At 38.4% G+C, this 24,225-nt stretch overlaps 1 protein-coding gene and 1 long non-coding RNA gene across 2 annotated transcripts in view; both read left to right on the plus strand.

The window, feature by feature from the left end:
• Nucleotides 1-2,861: 2,861 nt before the first annotated feature.
• Nucleotides 2,862-24,225, plus strand: part of LOC5520198 — a 40,923-nt gene continuing 19,559 nt past the window's right edge. The window contains exons 1-5 of the mRNA XM_048719436.1: nt 2,862-2,915; nt 5,589-5,676; nt 7,368-7,441; nt 7,658-7,680; nt 7,876-7,919. Coding sequence (XP_048575393.1) covers nt 2,862-2,915; nt 5,589-5,676; nt 7,368-7,441; nt 7,658-7,680; nt 7,876-7,919 — 283 coding nt within the window. The remainder of the gene's footprint in view (nt 2,916-5,588; nt 5,677-7,367; nt 7,442-7,657; nt 7,681-7,875; nt 7,920-24,225) is intronic.
• LOC116614400 lies at nt 8,642-24,138 on the plus strand. The gene is made up of 2 exons (XR_007305249.1): nt 8,642-19,630; nt 20,023-24,138. It is a non-coding gene; the product is annotated as an uncharacterized LOC116614400 (long non-coding RNA).

Consider the following 24,225-nt stretch of genomic DNA (forward strand, 5'->3'; position numbering starts at 1 on the left):
CGTTTTACCGACGCGGGTACCCCGTGGTTTTGCTCCGAAATGGAAAAATCAAATTTCAGGATGTTCCACAAAAGGGATTTTCGGGGACATTTAGTATGTTAACTAGGTTGTATCACTTGTTCAAAATCCGTTGCGAGAAATTCTATTGCAATTAGTTCCACCCGAAACCACAGATTGACTGGACTACTTTGTAGTACCAATCTTGAAGTACCAATCTTGAAGTACCAATCTTGAAGTAACAATCTTGAAGTACCAATCTTAAAGTACCAATCTTGAAGTACCAATCTTGTAGTAACAATCTTGTGGTACCAATCTTGAAGTACCAATCTTGAAGTACCAATCTTGAAGTACCAATCTTGTAGTAACAATCTTGTGGTACCAATCTTGAAGTACCAATCTTGAAGTACCAATCTTGAAGTACCAATCTTGAAGTACCAATCTTGTAGTACCAATCTTGTAGTACCAATCTTGAAGTACCAATCTTGTAGTAACAATCTTGTGGTACCAATCTTGAAGTACCAATCTTGAAGTACCAATCTTGAAGTACCAATCTTGTAGTAACAATCTTGTAGTACCAATCTTGTAGTAACAATCTTGTGGTACCAATCTTGAAGTACCAATCTTGTGGTACCAATCTTGTAGTACCAATCTTGTAGTACCAATCTTGTAGTACCAATCTTGTAGTAACAATCTTGAAGTACCAATCTTGTAGTACCAATCTTGTAGTAACAATCTTGTGGTACCAATCTTGAAGTACCAATCTTGTAGTAACAATCTTGTGGTACCAATCTTGAAGTACCAATCTTGAAGTACCAATCTTGTAGTAACAATCTTGTAGTACCAATCTTGAAGTACCAATCTTGTAGTAACAATCTTGAAGTACCAATCTTGTAGTAACAATCTTGTGGTACCAATCTTGTAGTAACAATCTTGAAGTACCAATCTTGTAGTACCAATCTTGTAGTACCAATCTTGAAGTACCAATCTTGTAGTAACAATCTTGTAGTAACAATCTTGTGGTACCAATCTTGAAGTACCAATCTTGTAGTAACAATCTTGTGGTACCAATCTTGAAGTACCAATCTTGAAGTACCAATCTTGTAGTAACAATCTTGTAGTAACAATCTTGTGGTACCAATCTTGTAGTAACAATCTTGTAGTACCAATCTTGTAATGAAAACAAAACGGTCGTGCTCGTCGAGAATTTTAGCGTAAACATTGCAGGAATTTGTGTTTACTACGACTTAGCTGGCCGCCATCTTGAAAAAAAGGGCCAGACCCTTTCAGAATACCACAGGTTCCCCGCACCCTGCCCCAGGGCATTTAAAAAAATAAGTATGTATCTACGGTGCATCTACTCACTCTCCAAAGCTTTAGGAGAACCTATGGGACCCCCTTGGCCTTAATCGCTATCTACTCACTCGCCAAAGCTTAGGGAGAACCTATGAAACCCTTGGCCTAACTCGCCATCTACTCACTCGCCAAAGCTGAGGAAGAACCTATAAAACCCTTGGCCTAACTCGCTATCTACTCACTCGCCAAAGCTGATGGAGAACCTATGAAACCCTTGGCCTAACTCGCCACATACTCACTCGCCAGAGCTGATGGAGAACCTATGAAACCCTTGGCCTAACTCGCTATCTACTCACTCGCCAAAGCTGATAGAGAACCTATGAAACCCTTGGCCTAACTTGCCATCTACTCACTCGCCAAAGCTGATGGAGAACCTATGAAACCCTTGGCCTAACTCGCTGTCTACTCACTCGCCAAGGCTGATGGAGAACCTATTAAACCCTTGGCCTAACTTGCTATCTACTCACTCGCCAAAGCTGATGGAGAACCTATGAAACCCTTGGCCTAACTCGCTATTTACTCACTCGCCAAAGCTGATGGAGAACCTATGAAACCCTTGGCCTAACTCGCTATCTACTCACTCGCCAAAGCTGATGGAGAACCTATGAAACCCTTGGCCTAACTCGCTATCTTCTCACTCGCCAAAGCTGATGGAGAACCTATGAAACCCTTGGCCTAACTCGCTATCTACTCACTCGCCAAAGCTTAGGGAGAACCTATGAAACCCTTGGCCTAACTCGCTATCTACTCACTCGCCAAAGCTGATTGAGAACCTATGAAACCCTTGGCCTAACTCGCCATCTACTCACTCGCCAAAGCTGATGGAGAACCTATGAAACCATTGACCTAACTCGCCATCTACTCACTCGCCAAAGCTGATGGAGAACCTATGAAACCCTTGGCCTAACTCGCCATCTACTCACTCGCCAAAGCTGATGGAGAACCTATAAAACCCTTGGCCTAACTCGCCATCTACTCACTCGCCAAAGCTTAGGAAGAACCTATGAAACCCTTGGCCTAACTCGCCATCTAATCACTCGCCAAAGCTGATGGAGAACATATGAAACCCTTGGCCTAACTCGCCATCTACTCACTCGCCAAAGCTGATGGAGAACCTATGAAACCCTTGGCCTAACTCGCCATCTACTCACTCGCCAAAGCTGAGGAAGAACCTATGAAACCCTTGGCCTAACTCGCTATCTACTCACTTGCCAAAGCTGATGGAGAACCTATGAAACCCTTGGCCTAACTCGTCATCTACTCACTCGCCAAAGCTGATGGAGAACCTATGAAACCCTTGGCCTAACTTGCCATCTACTCACTCGCCAAAGCTGAGGAAGAACCTATGGGACCCTTGGCCTAACTCGCTATCTACTCACTCGCCAAAGCTGAGGAAGAACCTATGGGACCCCCTTGGCATAACTCGCTGTAGCGTTGATACACCACAGGCGACCCAAATGCCGCCAAAAGGGTCTTGTGTTGTTGTTGTTGAGTGTGTGTGAATGAGAATGGCGAAGAGTCACCAAGGAATGTGTGTCGCCAAGAATGAAGGCTCAAGAGTCGTAAGTTTATTTTCCGTTAGATTTTTATATTGAGCTATTGATTGTGATTATGTATTTTGTTTACGTTTAGTTTCTGGTTTTGGGCCATTTTTACTGGTTTTCATTGAATATCTCGAAAAATACGAGAAACTAGGCTTCGTAGCACGCTTACCCCCGGCTGCCCCCACCCGTTTCACGATGCTAAGCACTGGAGGTCGTGACAGAATCGTGTTTCGAATAAAACGCCGCAGCGTGAGACCTTAAGGTCTTGTTTCCAAATTGGTTAAAAAGCTAGTTTATCTTGTAGCCAGGCATCAACTTTGGGTGGGTAGACAAAATAACAGCTCTCAGAAACAAGTAGTTTCCATGGAAACCGGTTGCAAATTTCTCATACATTTACTGTATTTTCACGATTTCCGAAAAAGGGCAGTTTATTAGTATTGCAAGAATATTTCTGGCATGTTGGTTATTATAGTTGACAAGGAGATTGTCAAAGCATATTTACATGTTGTCGCTATACGCGTGTTTTTCTGTTCGGACCTTTTAGCATCAGAGGAGGGTGGACACGGGTGCGCGGGGCACGATGGGAAAAATATAGATTTTCACTCATTTGCTGAGCAGGGGTCAAAACGTTTTTTACCACTGGTGACAACCACTGGTGACAGCCACTCGTGACAACCACTCATGACAACCACTCATGACAACCACTTGTTACAACCACTGGTGACAACCACTGGTGACAACCACTCGTGACAACCACTGATGACAACCACTCGTGACAACCACTCATGACAACCACTCATGACAACCACTCGTGACAACCACTCGTGACAACCACTGATGACAACCACTCGTGACAACCACTGATGACAACCACTCGTGACAACCACTTGTGACAAAACCACTCGAGACAACCACTCGTGAAGAACACAAGCGTCTTGAAAACTTTTCGTAACAATAATTAACGTTGATAAGTTACAGCCAAATTTTCTTGGTTGTTGCGCGACCACGGCGAATCCAAAATCCTTATCTCGTTTGGGAATAGCGCGTAGTCAGACAAAAGCTTTGGGGGCGGTTTTTCTGGTTTTGATTGTTTGGTTTGGTTGACTAACGCGCTAATTATGGATTCTTGGAGGTCGCGCAACAACAAATTTGGCTGTAAGAGGCCATTAAAAAAGAAAAAAAAATACGTGCAATTTAACTCACACTTGATCATAAATTCAAAGTGTAATAGAGACATTGTTCGGGTCTTGGTAAGATCTTTTCTCCACGTTTACTACATTGAGACCGCACTAATTTCCAGGAAGAAATTAACAGAATACCACTCGTGACAATTGGCTTTAATTCAATAGCAATTGATCCGAATCAAACCAAACTCATACAGATGAAGCGTCTTAGTACGATCTTTCATCTCTGTTAATTACACTGAGATCGCAATAATTTTCAGGAAGAAATTAACAGAATACCACTCGTGACAATTGGCTTTAATTCGATAGCAATTGATCCGAATCAAACCAAACTCATTCAGATGCAGGGTCTTAGTAAGATCTTTCATCGACATTAATTACATTGAGATCGCACCAATTTCCAGGAAGAAATTAACAGAATACCACTCGTGACAATTGGCTTTAATTCAATAGCAATTGATCCGAATCAAACCAAACTCATACAGATGCAGGGTCTTTACATTAATTACATTGAGATCGCACCAATTTCCAGGAAGAAATTAACAGAATACCACTCGTGACAATTGGCTTTAATTCGATAGCAATTGATCCGAATCAAACCAAACTCATACAAATGAAGGGTCTTAGTAAGAGCTTTCATCCGCGTTAATTACATTGAGATCGCACTATTTTCCAGGAAGAAATTAACAGAATACCACTCGTGACAACTGGCTTTAATTCAATAGCAATTGATCCGAATCAAACCAAACTCATACAGATAAAGGGTCTTAGTAAGATCTTTCATCGACATTAATTACATTGAGATCGCACCAATTTCCAGGAAGAAATTAACAGAATACCACTCGTGACAATTGGCTTTAATTTGATAGGAATTGATCCGAATCAAACCAAACTCATACAGATGAAGGGTCTTGGTGAGATCTTTAATCCACATCAATTACATTGATATCGCACTAATTTCTAGGAAGAAATTAACAGAATACCACTCGTGACAATTGGCTTTAAATTCAATAGCAATTGATCCGAATCAAACCAAACTCATACCGATGAAGGGTCTTAGTAAGATCTTTCATCCACATTTATTACATTGAGATCGCACCATTTTCCAGGAAGAAATTAACAGAATACCACTCGTGACAATTGGCTTTAATTCAATAGCAATTGATCCGAATCAAACCAAACTCATACAGATGCAGGGTCTTAAAAAGATCTTTCATCCACATTTATTACATTGAGATCGCACCAATTTCCAGGAAGAAATTAACAGAATACCACTCGTGACAATTGGCTTTAATTCGATAGCAATTGATCCGAATCAAACCAAACTCATACAGATGAAGGGTCTTAGTAAGATCTTTCATCCACGTTAACTACTAATAAATGAAATATTTGTCTACAAATAGTATTTTTATGTATTTACTCGAATTTTAGAATTGATTTGTATAATTGATTGGAATAACCGAGTGGGGGTGAAGGAACGAGGGCAATCAGCAGTACCCCCCTATAGGGGAGCATTAGCTTGTCACGAGTTTATCGCATCGCGTACTTCAGTCGCGTGGAGTCTTCAACAAGACAACATCTAAACTTTTTTGAGGGTGAGTTTTTTCCTTTAATATGTCTTCTAGCCTGCCTGTAGCACTAATGTTGGGTCACTCCTTTGTTAAGCGCCTAATTTCCGATATCAAGAACAAAACCCATCGTTTTTTTCTCCCTGGATCTTAACCTAAAAGATCGGACAAGTGTTCGCATTAATGGTGTTGGGGGCCGTACAGTGCCAAAATTGTGAAAACACGATTTGTCATATGTTTCTCGTATTAATCCCGACATAGTTATCTTAGAAATTGGCACTAATGACCTTTCGGTCGAAGATCCCAACGTCGTAGCCACCTCAATAGAGGTTTTAGTTCGCTATTTACGCGATCGTTTTGGGGTTAAGATTGTGGGGTTTTGCTTGGTTATCCCTCGCAGTTCGTACAGCGTTTTTAATGCTAAAGTCACCCAATTTAATCAACTCGTTCGTAGGCTATTAGAGCCGATCGAGTATGTCTTTTGTTGGTTTCATAAGGGGGTTTCAAGTAAGTTTCTTTCGAGAGATGGGGTTCATTTGAATCATTCAGGTCAGCTTCGCTTTTACCGGAGCTATCGCGGAGCCATTTTGAAAGCCCTTTCACTGCTCTAGTGATTTGTCCTTGTTAATCTTTCCTTTAAACATATATTTTACCTGTCCTATTGTGTCCAATTAATTTCTGCCACGCGACTCTTATATTCACCTCATGTGGTTTTCATTTTGAGCTTGTATAACGCTGTATAGTGCTTCAGCAGTGGTCTGCCACGTGCCCCCCCCCCCCCCCCTTATCCGGTTTGATTGTAACTTTGCATGATTGAGCATTTTAGTTTTCGGCCATGGCGGCGCAATCTCTTCAACTCTTCTGTTAATGTTTACGCTTATTCTGTATTGTTTTATGTTTTACAATCATTTCATTACTTTGAGGGCTTCCATCCTCCATTATCTCATTATATCGAGGGACTTGGCCTTCTATTATTTACTTTGAGGGCTTCGATCCTCTATTATTATATTGTTTCTATCTAATCTATCTAATCTGTCTATCTATCTAATCTAATCTAATCTATCACGATTTCCGAAAAAGTGCACCAAACATGTCCAAATCGATTTGAAAGCTAGAAAAAGTGCACTAAACCTGTCCAAATCGATTTAAAAGCAAGTTTATCCTGTAGCCAATCGTCGACTTTGGGTGGGTAGACAAAATTACAGCTCTCGGAAGCAAGTGGTTTCCATGGAAACCGGTTGCAAATTTTCCATACATTTACTGTATTTTCACGATTTCCGAAAAACGGCAGCAAACATATCCAAATAAGCCCCGTAGACGCCTACCCCCCCGGCTATACCCACTGGTCTAGCAGTGCTAAGCACTGGAGGTTGTGACAGAATCGTGTTTTGAATAAACGCCGCGGCGTGAGACCTTAAGTTCGTGTTTCCCATACATTTACTGTATTTTCACGATTTCCGAAAAAGGGCAACAAACATGTCCAAATCGATTTAAAAGCCAGTTTATCTTGTAGCCAGGCCCCAACTTTGGGTGGGTAGACAGCTCTCGTAAACAAGTGGTTTCCATGGAAACCGGATGCAAATTTACCATACATTTACTGTATTTTCACGATTTCCGAAAAAGGGCAGTTTATTAATTTTGCAATAATATTTACATGTTGTCGCTATACTAGGGTGTTTTTCTTTTCGGACCTTTCAATATATCGCGTGACTGCTTAGGTTGGGCAGCCGCTGACCAAACCGAAGGCGCAAAAAGCGTTCCTCCCTTTCTCGATTGCTCAGCCAACACGAAGGTATGTTTCTACTTCTCTCAAAGAAATCCATCGAAATCTCAGAGAATCTTATCCATCTGCGGCTGATTTTCTACAGATTCATTTGCTAAGATGTGTATTGTTCTTTTAGCGAGCGATCGGTGCTTTTATTTTATGAAAACAAAGCAAATTCATTACGAATTTATGCATGCTCTCACGATGGAATCCACATACTTACACGCGTTCTTTGTATTTCAGGTCTATCGACTAATACACGAAAAGTAAGTCCAATTTTGTTTTATACATGAATGTATGCCCTCAGTTAACGATCGTGGTTCATGTTTTTCAAATATCGGGGTTTACCGTCGGCGTTAACAAACATATTTCGGGTAAGAAAGTTCGCGATGTCCGTAACAGCACATGTAAAACACGAACCGTGAAACTTACAAGCTAATTGTTATTCCTTCTTATTTCAGGCTTCATCGCCAACTTCATTTTTGTATCTCCTTGTCAGCAAACAGTAAGTACAATTTCGTTATATCCATGAATATGTCGGAATCATAGTTAACGATCTGGGTTTAGAAAACATTCTTGTTTATCGTTTACCGAAGGACGGCGCTTATCGTTTACGGTAACAAACATATTTCGATTAAATAATTCACTATCCCTAAGCCATGCGAATGTCGCTAGTAATAACAAACAATTCCACTTTGTTGTAAGATTTTCATTTGAAATCATTGTAGGTGTTTTGATATAAACAAAGATAGAAGCAATTGCAATTTAGCGAAATGTTGTTATTATAATAATTCAGGAATTATAAATTCGAGTCAAAACAAAAACTTTATACCGGCGGCCGGGATCAAAATAATTGGCATATCCGCGCGATGTCGCTTGTTTAATACTTATATCAAGTGGGTACAATTCTGTTGTAGGGTTTTCGCTTAAAATCATTTTAGTTAGACGTAGTTAGAAGCGATTGCGGTTTAGCGAAATGTTGTTATTCGGCTACCGAATTTAAATTTATGCGCGTAAATCAAAGCAAACACACTTTCTTCGGTATAGTTCACTAATCTTGTAAGCCGTGCGAATGTCGCTTGTTTAATAGTTATGACAAAACCAATTTTGTTGTAAGCTTTCCCTATTTCAAATCATTGGTCGGTGCTATCATATAATCAAAACAAACCCATGTTTGATGACTAATTTGTAGTATTGTTGTATGCATTTTTAAAAATTTAAGAAATGCTCTCTTTAAAAACAAATTTATCAGCATAGCTGTTATTATTTAGCCTGTCTATTGTAAACATATGTTGTACAGAATTGAAAAAACTGTTTCACTAGTTTCTGACTTATGCTAAACAATATGTATGTGGTTCTTTAGCTGATAACAATAGAAGCAGACCAAGATAATATGCATTTCACAATTGCGTCAAATGAAAACATAAACAGTTACATTAGAGAAACAGTACTACCGTCAATAATAATAATAATAATAATAATAATAAATAACCGTCAACACCGGTTAAACCATATTTGTTTACATACTTTGTTTTCATTTATTTTCTGTTATTTCAATGAGCAAGCACTAACCAATGTCTATCGTAAACATGTGTTGTACAAAATATTAGGCTTGAAAATCTGTCTAACCAGTTCCTGACTTATGCTAAACTATATGTATGTGGTTCTTTAGCTGATAACAATAGAAGCAGACCAAGATAATATGACTTTCACAATTGCGTCAAATGAAAACACAAACAGTTACATTAGAGAAACAGTACTACTGTAAACACCGGTTAAACCATATTTGTTTACATACTTTGTTTTCATTTATTTTCTGTTATTTCAATGAGCAAGCACTAACCAATGTCTAATCTATCTAGTCTAATCTAATCTAATCTAATCTATCTAACCTATCTAATCTATCTAATCTAATCTATCTCTTCTATCTATCTAGTCTATCTAATCTATCTATTTAGCACTTAGTTAGGGCCCAGTCGCACTAGCAAGATGTTCAGGAGATTTCAGGGACATTTAGGTGGACAAGTTTGTCCCATGACATTTATGCACTATATCAGACATTCTCAAATTAAGGTCGCACTGGCTGCAACATCCGTAGATCACGAGCCCTAAAAATAACATCGTATGTCATTCATCTGCGTTTCCTTCGCGCGCGGGAGATTCGAAGAGCAAATACTCTCTGAATGCTGCACGTCTGCATATTAAAAGAAAATGTCTTGAAAAAAAACTGCTGCTTTTCGTTTGGATGTCCCTATACATCGTGCTGCGATAGTCGGATGCATAGCTGTTACTGTTTGCAAATGTAGTTGTCTATTATGCACCGAAGGCGAAGACGTACATGTTTGGCTTGGAATTGACCGTTCCTCACGCCGCCAGATTGTTGGAAATAAGGGATTTTGGTAGAGATTCACCTCTAGCTTTGAAGGCGAAGCGAAGGTTGCTTGCTATTTGAGACCATTTACGTTTTTTGTGTGAGTGACGTTCTTTGCACGATAAGAATAGAAGATTTTTTTTCCTCATGAGTCTGCATAATTTTTGGACCAGTTTCTGATCTGTTCAAACAAACAAACAAAAAATAAGAAAGAAAGAAAAAAATGTTCCTACCCAACTGCTTTTTATACGAACAAAATCCATATTCGTTTCCCCGTGTTTTTTATTCAGTTTTATTATTTTATTATTATGTGTATGTGAAGGACCGCCTTTTGATTATTTCACGCTAGTGATGACTAAAATAGAAATTTAGCCTAAATCCGCTAAATAGCGCAAAAATCGCTGTAAGTTTTTTTTGACGTATTTCCAGCCCTACTCTGTATTTTCTATGCAGAAAATAGGTAATTTTTATTTTTTTTTGTTATTAACAATTACCCCCCTTACTATTAGGTTCTGTTTCGGTTCTGTTTAGGTTCTAAGAAATTTTAGGTTCTAGGATCACCACGGTTCTTAATTTGACCTCCATTTAATATTTGCAATGGTAGTCTTGATCATTTGTTGTTTTTAAAAAAGAAGCCAATTCGAGCAAAATTCTTCCAACTGCCGTCGACTTAGTTTGATCAAAATTGTAGTTCCATGAGTCACGATCGATCAACAAGCTCACACTTAAGCTATATAATACTAAGTACACGGAAGTAAGTCTTTTACCAGACGGCGCATACAATTTATAGAATGACTTTTACTTACGTATAGTAACGTTACACGCTGACTTTCACTTAACACGTTTCACCTTGCTTTTATAGATAGAGCTCATAAAAAATAAATGCAATACATAATTGAGTTAATTCATTTATTTATTGACTTATCGGGTTATATCCTTATCGTATACTATTTAGAAATCTACAAAACTGCAAGTATATATTTAATCACCGGGGCCGGGCTGTCAATTGACTGGTGCATTATTTGCGGATACCTGTAATGTGTTATCGAGAACTGCCTCTAATAATGATGAAGCAGAGTTCAGACATTTTAAAAGTTATTTGTTTATGCAAATTGCCTCTTAGTCGTCGCCTTTGAAGTATGGATTGTACCCTATGCTGTGCTGCTGCCGTCACCTAATACTGTTTGTTCTCCGATTTAAAGTTTCTACCTTTCAGTTTAGGACGTGCTTGAAAATTACCCCGTGTAGCTGGGGATGTTAAAAGTTTTAGAATATACTTCACCTGAATTATATTTTAATTGAGATTTGAGGAGCTCGTTCTGCGTCGTCGCTCAGAAAGATGCATGCATGGCTGATATACCCAAAGGGATAAACAATCACACCGATGTTCTAGAAAAAATCCTTTTCAAATATGTGGTTTTGGTTTGTAACTGCTAGAACCATGGGAGTAATGGCCTTATCAAAATTTCTGTACAAATGATGTTGATGATATTAAAGTATATTATCCAGACAAGCTTTAATACACTTTATTTTCATGCACGATCAGAGGGGGTGCTTCATCTCTTATAAAGGAATCCAAAAATACTATGCATATACAATGCATAAATATGATACCTGCGCACAACCCTCAGCCGCGCGTGAAAGTATATATGCAACCATGGGCTCATAGATAGTGATGACTAAAATAGAAATTTAGCCTAAATCCGCTAAATAGCGCAAAAATCGCTGTAAGTTTTTTTTGACGTATTTCCAGCCCTACTCTGTATTTTCTATGCAGAAAATAGGTAATTTTTATTTTTTTTGTTATTAACAATTACCCCCCTTACTATTAGGTTCTGTTTCGGTTCTGTTTAGGTTCTAAGAAATTTTAGGTTCTAGGATCACCACGGTTCTTAATTTGACCTCCATTTAATATTTGCAATGGTAGTCTTGATCATTTGTTGTTTTTAAAAAAGAAGCCAATTCGAGCAAAATTCTTCCAACTGCCGTCGACTTAGTTTGATCAAAATTGTAGTTCCATGAGTCACGATCGATCAACAAGCTCACACTTAAGCTATATAATACTAAGTACACGGAAGTAAGTCTTTTACCAGACGGCGCATACAATTTATAGAATGACTTTTACTTAAGTATAGTAACGTTACACGCTGACTTTCACTTAACACGTTTCACCTTGCTTTTATAGATAGAGCTCATAAAAAATAAATGCAATACATAATTGAGTTAATTCATTTATTTATTGACTTATCGGGTTATATCCTTATCGTATACTATTTAGAAATCTACAAAACTGCAAGTATATATTTAATCACCGGGGCCGGGCTGTCAATTGACTGGTGCATTATTTGCGGATACCTGTAATGTGTTATCGAGAACTGCCTCTAATAATGATGAAGCAGAGTTCAGACATTTTAAAAGTTATTTGTTTATGCAAATTGCCTCTTAGTCGTCGCCTTTGAAGTATGGATTGTACCCTATGCTGTGCTGCTGCCGTCACCTAATACTGTTTGTTCTCCGATTTAAAGTTTCTACCTTTCAGTTTAGGACGTGCTTGAAAATTACCCCGTGTAGCTGGGGATGTTAAAAGTTTTAGAATATACTTCACCTGAATTATATTTTAATTGAGATTTGAGGAGCTCGTTCTGCGTCGTCGCTCAGAAAGATGCATGCATGGCTGATATACCCAAAGGGATAAACAATCACACCGATGTTCTAGAAAAAATCCTTTTCAAATATGTGGTTTTGGTTTGTAACTGCTAGAACCATGGGAGTAATGGCCTTATCAAAATTTCTGTACAAATGATGTTGATGATATTAAAGTATATTATCCAGACAAGCTTTAATACACTTTATTTTCATGCACGATCAGAGGGGGTGCTTCATCTCTTATAAAGGAATCCAAAAATACTATGCATATACAATGCATAAATATGATACCTGCGCACAACCCTCAGCCGCGCGTGAAAGTATATATGCAACCATGGGCTCATAGATAGTGATGACTAAAATAGAAATTTAGCCTAAATCCGCTAAATAGCGCAAAAATCGCTGTAAGTTTTTTTTGACGTATTTCCAGCCCTACTCTGTATTTTCTATGCAGAAAATAGGTAATTTTTATTTTTTTTGTTATTAACAATTACCCCCCTTACTATTAGGTTCTGTTTCGGTTCTGTTTAGGTTCTAAGAAATTTTAGGTTCTAGGATCACCACGGTTCTTAATTTGACCTCCATTTAATATTTGCAATGGTAGTCTTGATCATTTGTTGTTTTTAAAAAAGAAGCCAATTCGAGCAAAATTCTTCCAACTGCCGTCGACTTAGTTTGATCAAAATTGTAGTTCCATGAGTCACGATCGATCAACAAGCTCACACTTAAGCTATATAATACTAAGTACACGGAAGTAAGTCTTTTACCAGACGGCGCATACAATTTATAGAATGACTTTTACTTAAGTATAGTAACGTTACACGCTGACTTTCACTTAACACGTTTCACCTTGCTTTTATAGATAGAGCTCATAAAAAATAAATGCAATACATAATTGAGTTAATTCATTTATTTATTGACTTATCGGGTTATATCCTTATCGTATACTATTTAGAAATCTACAAAACTGCAAGTATATATTTAATCACCGGGGCCGGGCTGTCAATTGACTGGTGCATTATTTGCGGATACCTGTAATGCGTTATCGAGAACTGCCTCTAATAATGATGAAGCAGAGTTCAGACATTTTAAAAGTTATTTGTTTATGCAAATTGCCTCTTAGTCGTCGCCTTTGAAGTATGGATTGTACCCTATGCTGTGCTGCTGCCGTCACCTAATACTGTTTGTTCTCCGATTTAAAGTTTCTACCTTTCAGTTTAGGACGTGCTTGAAAATTACCCCGTGTAGCTGGGGATGTTAAAAGTTTTAGAATATACTTCACCTGAATTATATTTTAATTGAGATTTGAGGAGCTCGTTCTGCGTCGTCGCTCAGAAAGATGCATGCATGGCTGATATACCCAAAGGGATAAACAATCACACCGATGTTCTAGAAAAAATCCTTTTCAAATATGTGGTTTTGGTTTCTAACTGCTAGAACCATGGGAGTAATGGCCTTATCAAAATTTCTGTACAAATGATGTTGATGATATTAAAGTATATTAACCAGACAAGCTTTAATACACTTTATTTTCATGCACGATCAGAGGGGGTGCTTCATCTCTTATAAAGGAATCCAAAAATACTATGCATATACAATGCATAAATATGATACCTGCGCACAACCCTCAGCCGCGCGTGAAAGTATATATGCAACCATGGGCTCATAGATAGTGATGACTAAAATAGAAATTTAGCCTAAATCCGCTAAATAGCGCAAAAATCGCTGTAAGTTTTTTTTGACGTATTTCCAGCCCTACTCTGTATTTTCTATGCAGAAAATAGGTAATTTTTATTTTTTTTGTTATTAACAATTACCCCCCTTACTATTAGGTTCTGTTTCGGTTCTGTTTAGGTTCTAAGAAATTTTAGGTTCTAGGATCACCACGGTTCTTAATTTGACCTCCATTTAATATTTGCAATGGTAGTCTTGATCATTTGTTGTTTTTAAAAAAGAAGCCAATTCGAGCAAAATTCTTCCAACTGCCGTCGACTTAGTTTGATCAAAATTGTAGTTCCATGAGTCACGATCGATCAACAAGCTCACACTTAAGCTATATAATACTAAGTACACGGAAGTAAGTCTTTTACCAGACGGCGCATACAATTTATAGAATGACTTTTACTTAAGTATAGTAACGTTACACGCTGACTTTCACTTAACACGTTTCACCTTGCTTTTATAGATAGAGCTCATAAAAAATAAATGCAATACATAATTGAGTTAATTCATTTATTTATTGACTTATCGGGTTATATCCTTATCGTATACTATTTAGAAATCTACAAAACTGCAAGTATATATTTAATCACCGGGGCCGTGCTGTCAATTGACTGGTGCATTATTTGCGGATACCTGTAATGCGTTATCGAGAACTGCCTCTAATAATGATGAAGCAGAGTTCAGACATTTTAAAAGTTATTTGTTTATGCAAATTGCCTCTTAGTCGTCGCCTTTGAAGTATGGATTGTACCCTATGCTGTGCTGCTGCCGTCACCTAATACTGTTTGTTCTCCGATTTAAAGTTTCTACCTTTCAGTTTAGGACGTGCTTGAAAATTACCCCGTGTAGCTGGGGATGTTAAAAGTTTTAGAATATACTTCACCTGAATTATATTTTAATTGAGATTTGAGGAGCTCGTTCTGCGTCGTCGCTCAGAAAGATGCATGCATGGCTGATATACCCAAAGGGATAAACAATCACACCGATGTTCTAGAAAAAATCCTTTTCAAATATGTGGTTTTGGTTTCTAACTGCTAGAACCATGGGAGTAATGGCCTTATCAAAATTTCTGTACAAATGATGTTGATGATATTAAAGTATATTATCCAGACAAGCTTTAATACACTTTATTTTCATGCACGATCAGAGGGGGTGCTTCATCTCTTATAAAGGAATCCAAAAATACTATGCATATAAAATGCATAAATATGATACCTGCGCACAACCCTCAGCCGCGCGTGAAAGTATATATGCAACCATGGGCTCATAGATAGTGATGACTAAAATAGAAATTTAGCCTAAATCCGCTAAATAGCGCAAAAATCGCTGTAAGTTTTTTTTGACGTATTTCCAGCCCTACTCTGTATTTTCTATGCAGAAAATAGGTAATTTTTATTTTTTTTGTTATTAACAATTACCCCCCTTACTATTAGGTTCTGTTTCGGTTCTGTTTAGGTTCTAAGAAATTTTAGGTTCTAGGATCACCACGGTTCTTAATTTGACCTCCATTTAATATTTGCAATGGTAGTCTTGATCATTTGTTGTTTTTAAAAAAGAAGCCAATTCGAGCAAAATTCTTCCAACTGCCGTCGACTTAGTTTGATCAAAATTGTAGTTCCATGAGTCACGATCGATCAACAAGCTCACACTTAAGCTATATAATACTAAGTACACGGAAGTAAGTCTTTTACCAGACGGCGCATACAATTTATAGAATGACTTTTACTTAAGTATAGTAACGTTACACGCTGACTTTCACTTAACACGTTTCACCTTGCTTTTATAGATAGAGCTCATAAAAAATAAATGCAATACATAATTGAGTTAATTCATTTATTTATTGACTTATCGGGTTATATCCTTATCGTATACTATTTAGAAATCTACAAAACTGCAAGTATATATTTAATCACCGGGGCCGGGCTGTCAATTGACTGGTGCATTATTTGCGGATACCTGTAATGCGTTATCGAGAACTGCCTCTAATAATGATGAAGCAGAGTTCAGACATTTTAAAAGTTATTTGTTTATGCAAATTGCCTCTTAGTCGTCGCCTTTGAAGTATGGATTGTACCCTATGCTGTGCTGCTGCCGTCACCTAATACTGTTTGTTCTCCGATTTAAAGTTTCTACCTTTCAGTTTAGGACGTGCTTGAAAATTACCCCGTGTAGCTGGGGATGTTAAAAGTTTTAGAATATACTTCACCTGAATTATATTTTAATTGAGATTTGAGGAGCTCGTTCTGCGTCGTCGCTCAGAAAGATGCATGCATGGCTGATATACCCAAAGGGATAAACAATCACACCGATGTTCTAGAAAAAATCCTTTTCAAATATGTGGTTTTGGTTTCTAACTGCTAGAACCATGGGAGTAATGGCCTTATCAAAATTTCTGTACAAATGATGTTGATGATATTAAAGTATATTATCCAGACAAGCTTTAATACACTTTATTTTCATGCACGATCAGAGGGGGTGCTTCATCTCTTATAAAGGAATCCAAAAATGCTATGCATATACAATGCATAAATATGATACCTGCGCACAACCCTCAGCCGCGCGTGAAAGTATATATGCAACCATGGGCTCATAGATAGTGATGACTAAAATAGAAATTTAGCCTAAATCCGCTAAATAGCGCAAAAATCGCTGTAAGTTTTTTTTGACGTATTTCCAGCCCTACTCTGTATTTTCTATGCAGAAAATAGGTAATTTTTATTTTTTTGTTATTAACATATCCCCCCCTTACTATTAGGTTCTGTTTCGGTTCTGTTTAGGTTCTAAGAAATTTTAGGTTCTAGGATCACCACGGTTCTTAATTTGACCTCCATTTAATATTTGCAATGGTAGTCTTGATCATTTGTTGTTTTTAAAAAAGAAGCCAATTCGAGCAAAATTCTTCCAACTGCCGTCGACTTAGTTTGATCAAAATTGTAGTTCCATGAGTCACGATCGATCAACAAGCTCACACTTAAGCTATATAATACTAAGTACACGGAAGTAAGTCTTTTACCAGACGGCGCATACAATTTATAGAATGACTTTTACTTAAGTATAGTAACGTTACACGCTGACTTTCACTTAACACGTTTCACCTTGCTTTTATAGATAGAGCTCATAAAAAATAAATGCAATACATAATTGAGTTAATTCATTTATTTATTGACTTATCGGGTTATATCCTTATCGTATACTATTTAGAAATCTACAAAACTGCAAGTATATATTTAATCACCGGGGCCGGGCTGTCAATTGACTGGTGCATTATTTGCGGATACCTGTAATGCGTTATCGAGAACTGCCTCTAATAATGATGAAGCAGAGTTCAGACATTTTAAAAGTTATTTGTTTATGCAAATTGCCTCTTAGTCGTCGCCTTTGAAGTATGGATTGTACCCTATGCTGTGCTGCTGCCGTCACCTAATACTGTTTGTTCTCCGATTTAAAGTTTCTACCTTTCAGTTTAGGACGTGCTTGAAAATTACCCCGTGTAGCTGGGGATGTTAAAAGTTTTAGAATATACTTCACCTGAATTATATTTTAATTGAGATTTGAGGAGCTCGTTCTGCGTCGTCGCTCAGAAAGATGCATGCATGGCTGATATACCCAAAGGGATAAACAATCACACCGATGTTCTAGAAAAAATCCTTTTCAAATATGTGGTTTTGGTTTCTAACTGCTAGAACCATGGGAGTAATGGCCTTATCAAAATTTCTGTACAAATGATGTTGATGATATTAAAGTATATTATCCAGACAAGCTTTAATACACTTTATTTTCATGCACGATCAGAGGGGGTGCTTCATCTCTTATAAAGGAATCCAAAAATGCTATGCATATACAATGCATAAATATGATACCTGCGCACAACCCTCAGCCGCGCGTGAAAGTATATATGCAACCATGGGCTCATAGATAGTGATGACTAAAATAGAAATTTAGCCTAAATCCGCTAAATAGCGCAAAAATCGCTGTAAGTTTTTTTTGACGTATTTCCAGCCCTACTCTGTATTTTCTATGCAGAAAATAGGTAATTTTTATTTTTTTGTTATTAACATATCCCCCCCTTACTATTAGGTTCTGTTTCGGTTCTGTTTAGGTTCTAAGAAATTTTAGGTTCTAGGATCACCACGGTTCTTAATTTGACCTCCATTTAATATTTGCAATGGTAGTCTTGATCATTTGTTGTTTTTAAAAAAGAAGCCAATTCGAGCAAAATTCTTCCAACTGCCGTCGACTTAGTTTGATCAAAATTGTAGTTCCATGAGTCACGATCGATCAACAAGCTCACACTTAAGCTATATAATACTAAGTACACGGAAGTAAGTCTTTTACCAGACGGCGCATACAATTTATAGAATGACTTTTACTTAAGTATAGTAACGTTACACGCTGACTTTCACTTAACACGTTTCACCTTGCTTTTATAGATAGAGCTCATAAAAAATAAATGCAATACATAATTGAGTTAATTCATTTATTTATTGACTTATCGGGTTATATCCTTATCGTATACTATTTAGAAATCTACAAAACTGCAAGTATATATTTAATCACCGGGGCCGGGCTGTCAATTGACTGGTGCATTATTTGCGGATACCTGTAATGCGTTATCGAGAACTGCCTCTAATAATGATGAAGCAGAGTTCAGACATTTTAAAAGTTATTTGTTTATGCAAATTGCCTCTTAGTCGTCGCCTTTGAAGTATGGATTGTACCCTATGCTGTGCTGCTGCCGTCACCTAATACTGTTTGTTCTCCGATTTAAAGTTTCTACCTTTCAGTTTAGGACGTGCTTGAAAATTACCCCGTGTAGCTGGGGATGTTAAAAGTTTTAGAATATACTTCACCTGAATTATATTTTAATTGAGATTTGAGGAGCTCGTTCTGCGTCGTCGCTCAGAAAGATGCATGCATGGCTGATATACCCAAAGGGATAAACAATCACACCGATGTTCTAGAAAAAATCCTTTTCAAATATGTGGTTTTGGTTTCTAACTGCTAGAACCATGGGAGTAATGGCCTTATCAAAATTTCTGTACAAATGATGTTGATGATATTAAAGTATATTATCCAGACAAGCTTTAATACACTTTATTTTCATGCACGATCAGAGGGGGTGCTTCATCTCTTATAAAGGAATCCAAAAATGCTATGCATATACAATGCATAAATATGATACCTGCGCACAACCCTCAGCCGCGCGTGAAAGTATATATGCAACCATGGGCTCATAGATAGGGGCGTCACTCTCCAGTATTCTGTGCTTAGTCTCTGCGGTCCTTCGCACAGAAAATGTTTATATTGTATATTCTACATAAACAACACACAAGGTGTGAGGAGTGACGCGTACCAATTTATTGGAGACGATATTACAAGTATAGATGTAATGTAAAATATACAAACATGTTCATGTATCAACTAGCAGAAGACTGGGGAAAAACAACCCCGGAAAAAACGACGCGTTATGCAAACTGGTAAGGTCAAGTGAAAGACGAATGTAATTAGCTAAATATATAGGCATGAGTGAACCTCTAGGGAACGCGCAAGGCGCGAATTCCGAATGCCCAACATAAACACATTTCTGTGCTTAGTCTCTGCGATCCTTCGCACAGAAAATGTTTATATTGTATATTCTACATAAACAACACACAAGGTGTGAGGAGTGACGCGTACCAGTTTAGGTCAAGCAACAAAGATCTGGTGAGAAAAATGGTGGTATAAGTAAATTGAGTTGATTACAAACATATAGAGCAGGTGACTAAGAGCTGATTTTGAAGATTCATACGACAGTACAAATATTTAGCGGTGTCTTTCTTCCGCCTACCATGTTGTTTGATGATTTGGTGTGAAACGTTATTACTTGCAGAAGCAGATGCTCCGCCTATTCTCAAAGAATGTAAGCCAATACTACCTGGGAGTACGCCTATAGCGCGGAACTTGGCAAGGACCGTTTCCATGAGCCTAGAATAAGAAAGTTGGGTGCCAGTTTTTGTAACTGGCTTACGATCCCTGCGCTTGCAGCCTCCAAAAATACAACGCAAAAATTTGCTTTCACATGGGTTGACAGCGCCACAAGCGTTATGAAAGTAATTTAGGCTATAGAAAGATTGCTGAATGGTAAATAAGGAACAACCCAACTGAACCAAAAATATAAAGGATCAGGCGAAATTAATGTCAGTGGCTGGGAAATATCTAATCTCGGGAAAACTGGAACCCCAGCTTTTCCATTTTTTTTTTTTTGTTGAAATAACCAAAGTACGGCTTGAGGCTACTTGGAGACTTGGAATCCGAAATGATTCTGGGGATGCGCAAGGCGAGTTGGCTTAGTACTGGATCAGATGGTGCCATAGCTTCATGAAATCTAGGAATTGTAAATAATAAGACAGATGGTTAACATGGTACAGGTTTTATTGGCTCAAAATGAAGTCTAAATAGTAACACTATGTACAGAAAAATATTAAGAGATAATCAATCGCTACAAAGCGTTCGTTACTCTCTATAAAGCGTTCGTTACTCGCTATAAATCGTTTGTTCTTTGCTATAAAGCATCCATTCATCGCTATAAAGCGTTCATTTATCGCTATAAAGCATTCATTTATCGCTATAAAGCGTTCATTTATTGCTATAAAGCATTCATTTGTTGCTATAAAACGTTCATTCATAGCTATATATGAAGTGTTCTTTATCGCTATAAATAATCATTATTAGCTATAAAGCTTACTATTCTTTACTTGGTAAGCAACATTCATGTTCAGCTATGGAGCATTGGTGATCCTAGTTGATAAGGAAAACCTAGCGTCTAGGTAAACAACTAAGACTGGAGACATAAAGGAATGCATACCAAAAATGGTAGGAAAATTAAGATGGGTGCTGTGAAAAATCCCAGTAGGATCCGAAAATTCAATAATTTGAAAAACTGAATGTCTAGGGTCTCCGGAAGGAAAAAGAAAAGGCCAAAAGCTAGCAGAAGTCCACTTGGGAACAATGATAACGCCTGTCGCACCAGACACTTCTAAGTGACTGATAGCACGTGAAACTAGATACACGGGTGGTACCAAATAGTTATTAACGCCTTCCCAAGAAGTAGAAAAGGCGTCTACACCTTCACAACCAGGACACCAAAACTTGGAGTAGAAACGTGCGCACTTATTTGTGAGTGAAGATGCGAAACGGTCGATTTCGAACGGCCCGAAGAGCTTACTAACGTGGGAAAAGAATGTTTGAGAAATAGCCCAGTCATCATAGTCAACAATACGACTTATGGAATCGGCATATTCATTAAGCGAACGAGGGATCCACTCGACTTCAAGAAAAATGTTGTGAAGAAAACAATACTCCAGAATCTGAAGCGCTAACGAGTGGAGACGTAACGAGTTACTTCCCCTAGCTGTGATAATAGCAGCATTGCGGTTATCTGTAAACACTTTGACAGTTTTACCAAGAAGACAGTGCCTACACGATCTGAGGCCGTATAAAATTGCGAGTAACTCTCTGGCATTGCTGTCTAGATTAACCTCTAAAGTAGAGAAAGCACGGAAGTATAAATCAAATTCTTCTGAATCAATTTGTCTTACACATCCTCCACAGGACAACGCGCTGGCGTCGGAATAAACAATAGTTGTAGGTATTGAGTACTCTGTTAGGGCACGCCCATTGAGCTTATTACAGTTATCGAGCCAAAACTCGATTTCTCTAGAACACTCTAAAGAGTATTTGTATGCAGAAAAATCAAATATAAGATCCCATTGATCACCGTGTAGCTTGACAAAAGACTGCAAAAACTTGGACATGAGGAAAGCAATGTTCCCGACTCCCATTTCAAGAGAGACGATTTTCCCCGTAACAGAAGCGACTTCACGAGGGGTAACAAATGGGAACTTAGCTCTGAGAGAATTGAGTGCTTTAATAAGGCCATTGATGCGCCTAATAGGAATAGAAACTACATTAGAGTCAAGATCCCAAAGTACCCCAAGCCACTCTAAGGATTGCTGAGGAATCCAGACAGACTTTTGATCGTTAATAACCACGCCTGCTGAAGCGAGGTCTTGTTGGATTATGCAAGACGCGCGCTGTGCTTGAATAAAGGTAGGAAGGCAAACAACTCCATCGTCTAAATAAAGAACGATGGGAATACCTTGAGAACGCCAGTGCCGAACTAAGGGACAAAACAATTTAGTGAATAAATAAGGCGCAGAGGCTAAGCCAAAAGGCAAGACTGTAAAAACAAAATATATCGGGAATGGTGAATTAAGGAGAGGCCATTGAAAACCAAGAAAAATACAAAAATTCCGGGCAAATATTGACATGATGGTAACCAGATTTCATGTCAAATTTTAACATGTAACCAGAAAGATGAATATAATTCAGAAAAGTACGAGCGACATAAGGCGGGCGGTTGACTTCAAGTACAGAACGTGCTTGAATGAGATCCAAAATGGCTTGATCAACAAAATCAGAATGGGCGAGTGACGACTTATTATTGGGTAAGACAACACTAGAGGGATATTTCTCAAAGGGAATTCTATAACCACTACAAATAACATCTAAAATCCAATTGGATGCATCGATGCTAACCCAAAAAGGTGCGTGAATCTTAAGTCTATCCTTGACTGACGCTATACTTTAAATCCCTAAGATACGAAGGCTCATTGGCGACTTGGCTGGGGAGGGAATGTTGTTGTGCTGGTTGAGGCGAAATGTTGTTTGCCAAGTCGTACGGGGCAATCGCGCCACCAGTGTGAGGGCGAGCCACAGTATCTACATGGAGCGGATCGGGAGCTGGAGTATTGGCCTCCGAACTCGCAATGGTTGTAGTAAGGTCTGGAAGGCGGTTGCTGTCCGTCACTTGTGTAGGTTGATTGCCATGGTTGGTAGGAGGACTAAGGTCTATATTGAGAACCTCGGAAATTTCTGCCTTGAAGATTTTCCACATTTCTCCTACGTCGAATTTTCTCTTGATCCTTCAAAACCGGTTTTTCTGCAGACTTAAACTTTTTATCGTCTTCTTCTCCCAAAGAAATCAGGTTTGACTCGTAGTGCTTCACAGTTAACCAGCCTCCCTCGGAAGAATCGGCTGAACGTATTTTTCTGTTTCTTTCCTTTAGCAGGTTTATTGCTTCTTCCAGGACTAATAGGGCACTTGGATTAGAAGTAATGAGCTCTTTGAGTACTTAAGCTTTTCGATTACTTCTCGATTGAATTTATAATTTCTGTCGTCGCCGGGATGTTTTAACGTGATTTGGCTGAGCTCCTTCACTTGCTTTGACGTAAAAAGAGCCTCGTCGGCAGATTCCTTGGCTTTGTGGAAATCAGAAAGTATTTTGTTCTGATGTGAGGACAGTTCATCAAGAACAAATTTCTTAAAATCGGATAAGTCTTCCTTAGAAGCAGGTTCGTCTCCCATAATCGCACGCCGAAACAACGACGCGTTATGCAAACTGGTAAGGTCAAGTGAAAGACGAATGTAATTGGAAATTAAACGAGACTTACCTGGAAATCGAAGTTTGATTGTGATTCTATGAGTCATCAGTAGGGAGTGGTACGAGAGAGCGTAGCGCCAAGCATCAATCAGGTTTTAGAGTGCACAATAATCGCCTCAATAACTACAGAGCCAATACCCAGAGGGTGGGGCATAACAAGGGTGGGCGTACCACTCCCTACACTCCCGGCTGATGACTCATAGAATCACAACCAAACTTCGGCTTCCAGGTAAGTCTCGTTTAATTTCCAATTCTATTTCGTCATCAGCCTAGGTCGTGAGGGACTGGTACGAGATTTCAGAGCAGTTATTGAGGCATCGTTGAAAAATAAGATGCGGGAACAGATGTTACCCATGATGCAACAGTACCGGACATTAATAACACAACCAGTCTGTGCAAAATTCACTTCAATAAAACAGTGGTTATAACAACAAGCGGGATGTACATTATACAACATCTAGGCTGTAGATCCATAAACAATAAAAATGTGGTAGCATGTTTCACATTACTTACTTATGTTGACCTCCTAGGGGAAGTATAGCGCTACCAAAGTTGAAGGTGCGCTCCGTAGGCTTGTGATAAAAACGCTG

This window comes from Nematostella vectensis, chromosome 12 (assembly GCF_932526225.1).
Source record: "Nematostella vectensis chromosome 12, jaNemVect1.1, whole genome shotgun sequence".
NCBI lineage: Eukaryota > Metazoa > Cnidaria > Anthozoa > Actiniaria > Edwardsiidae > Nematostella > Nematostella vectensis.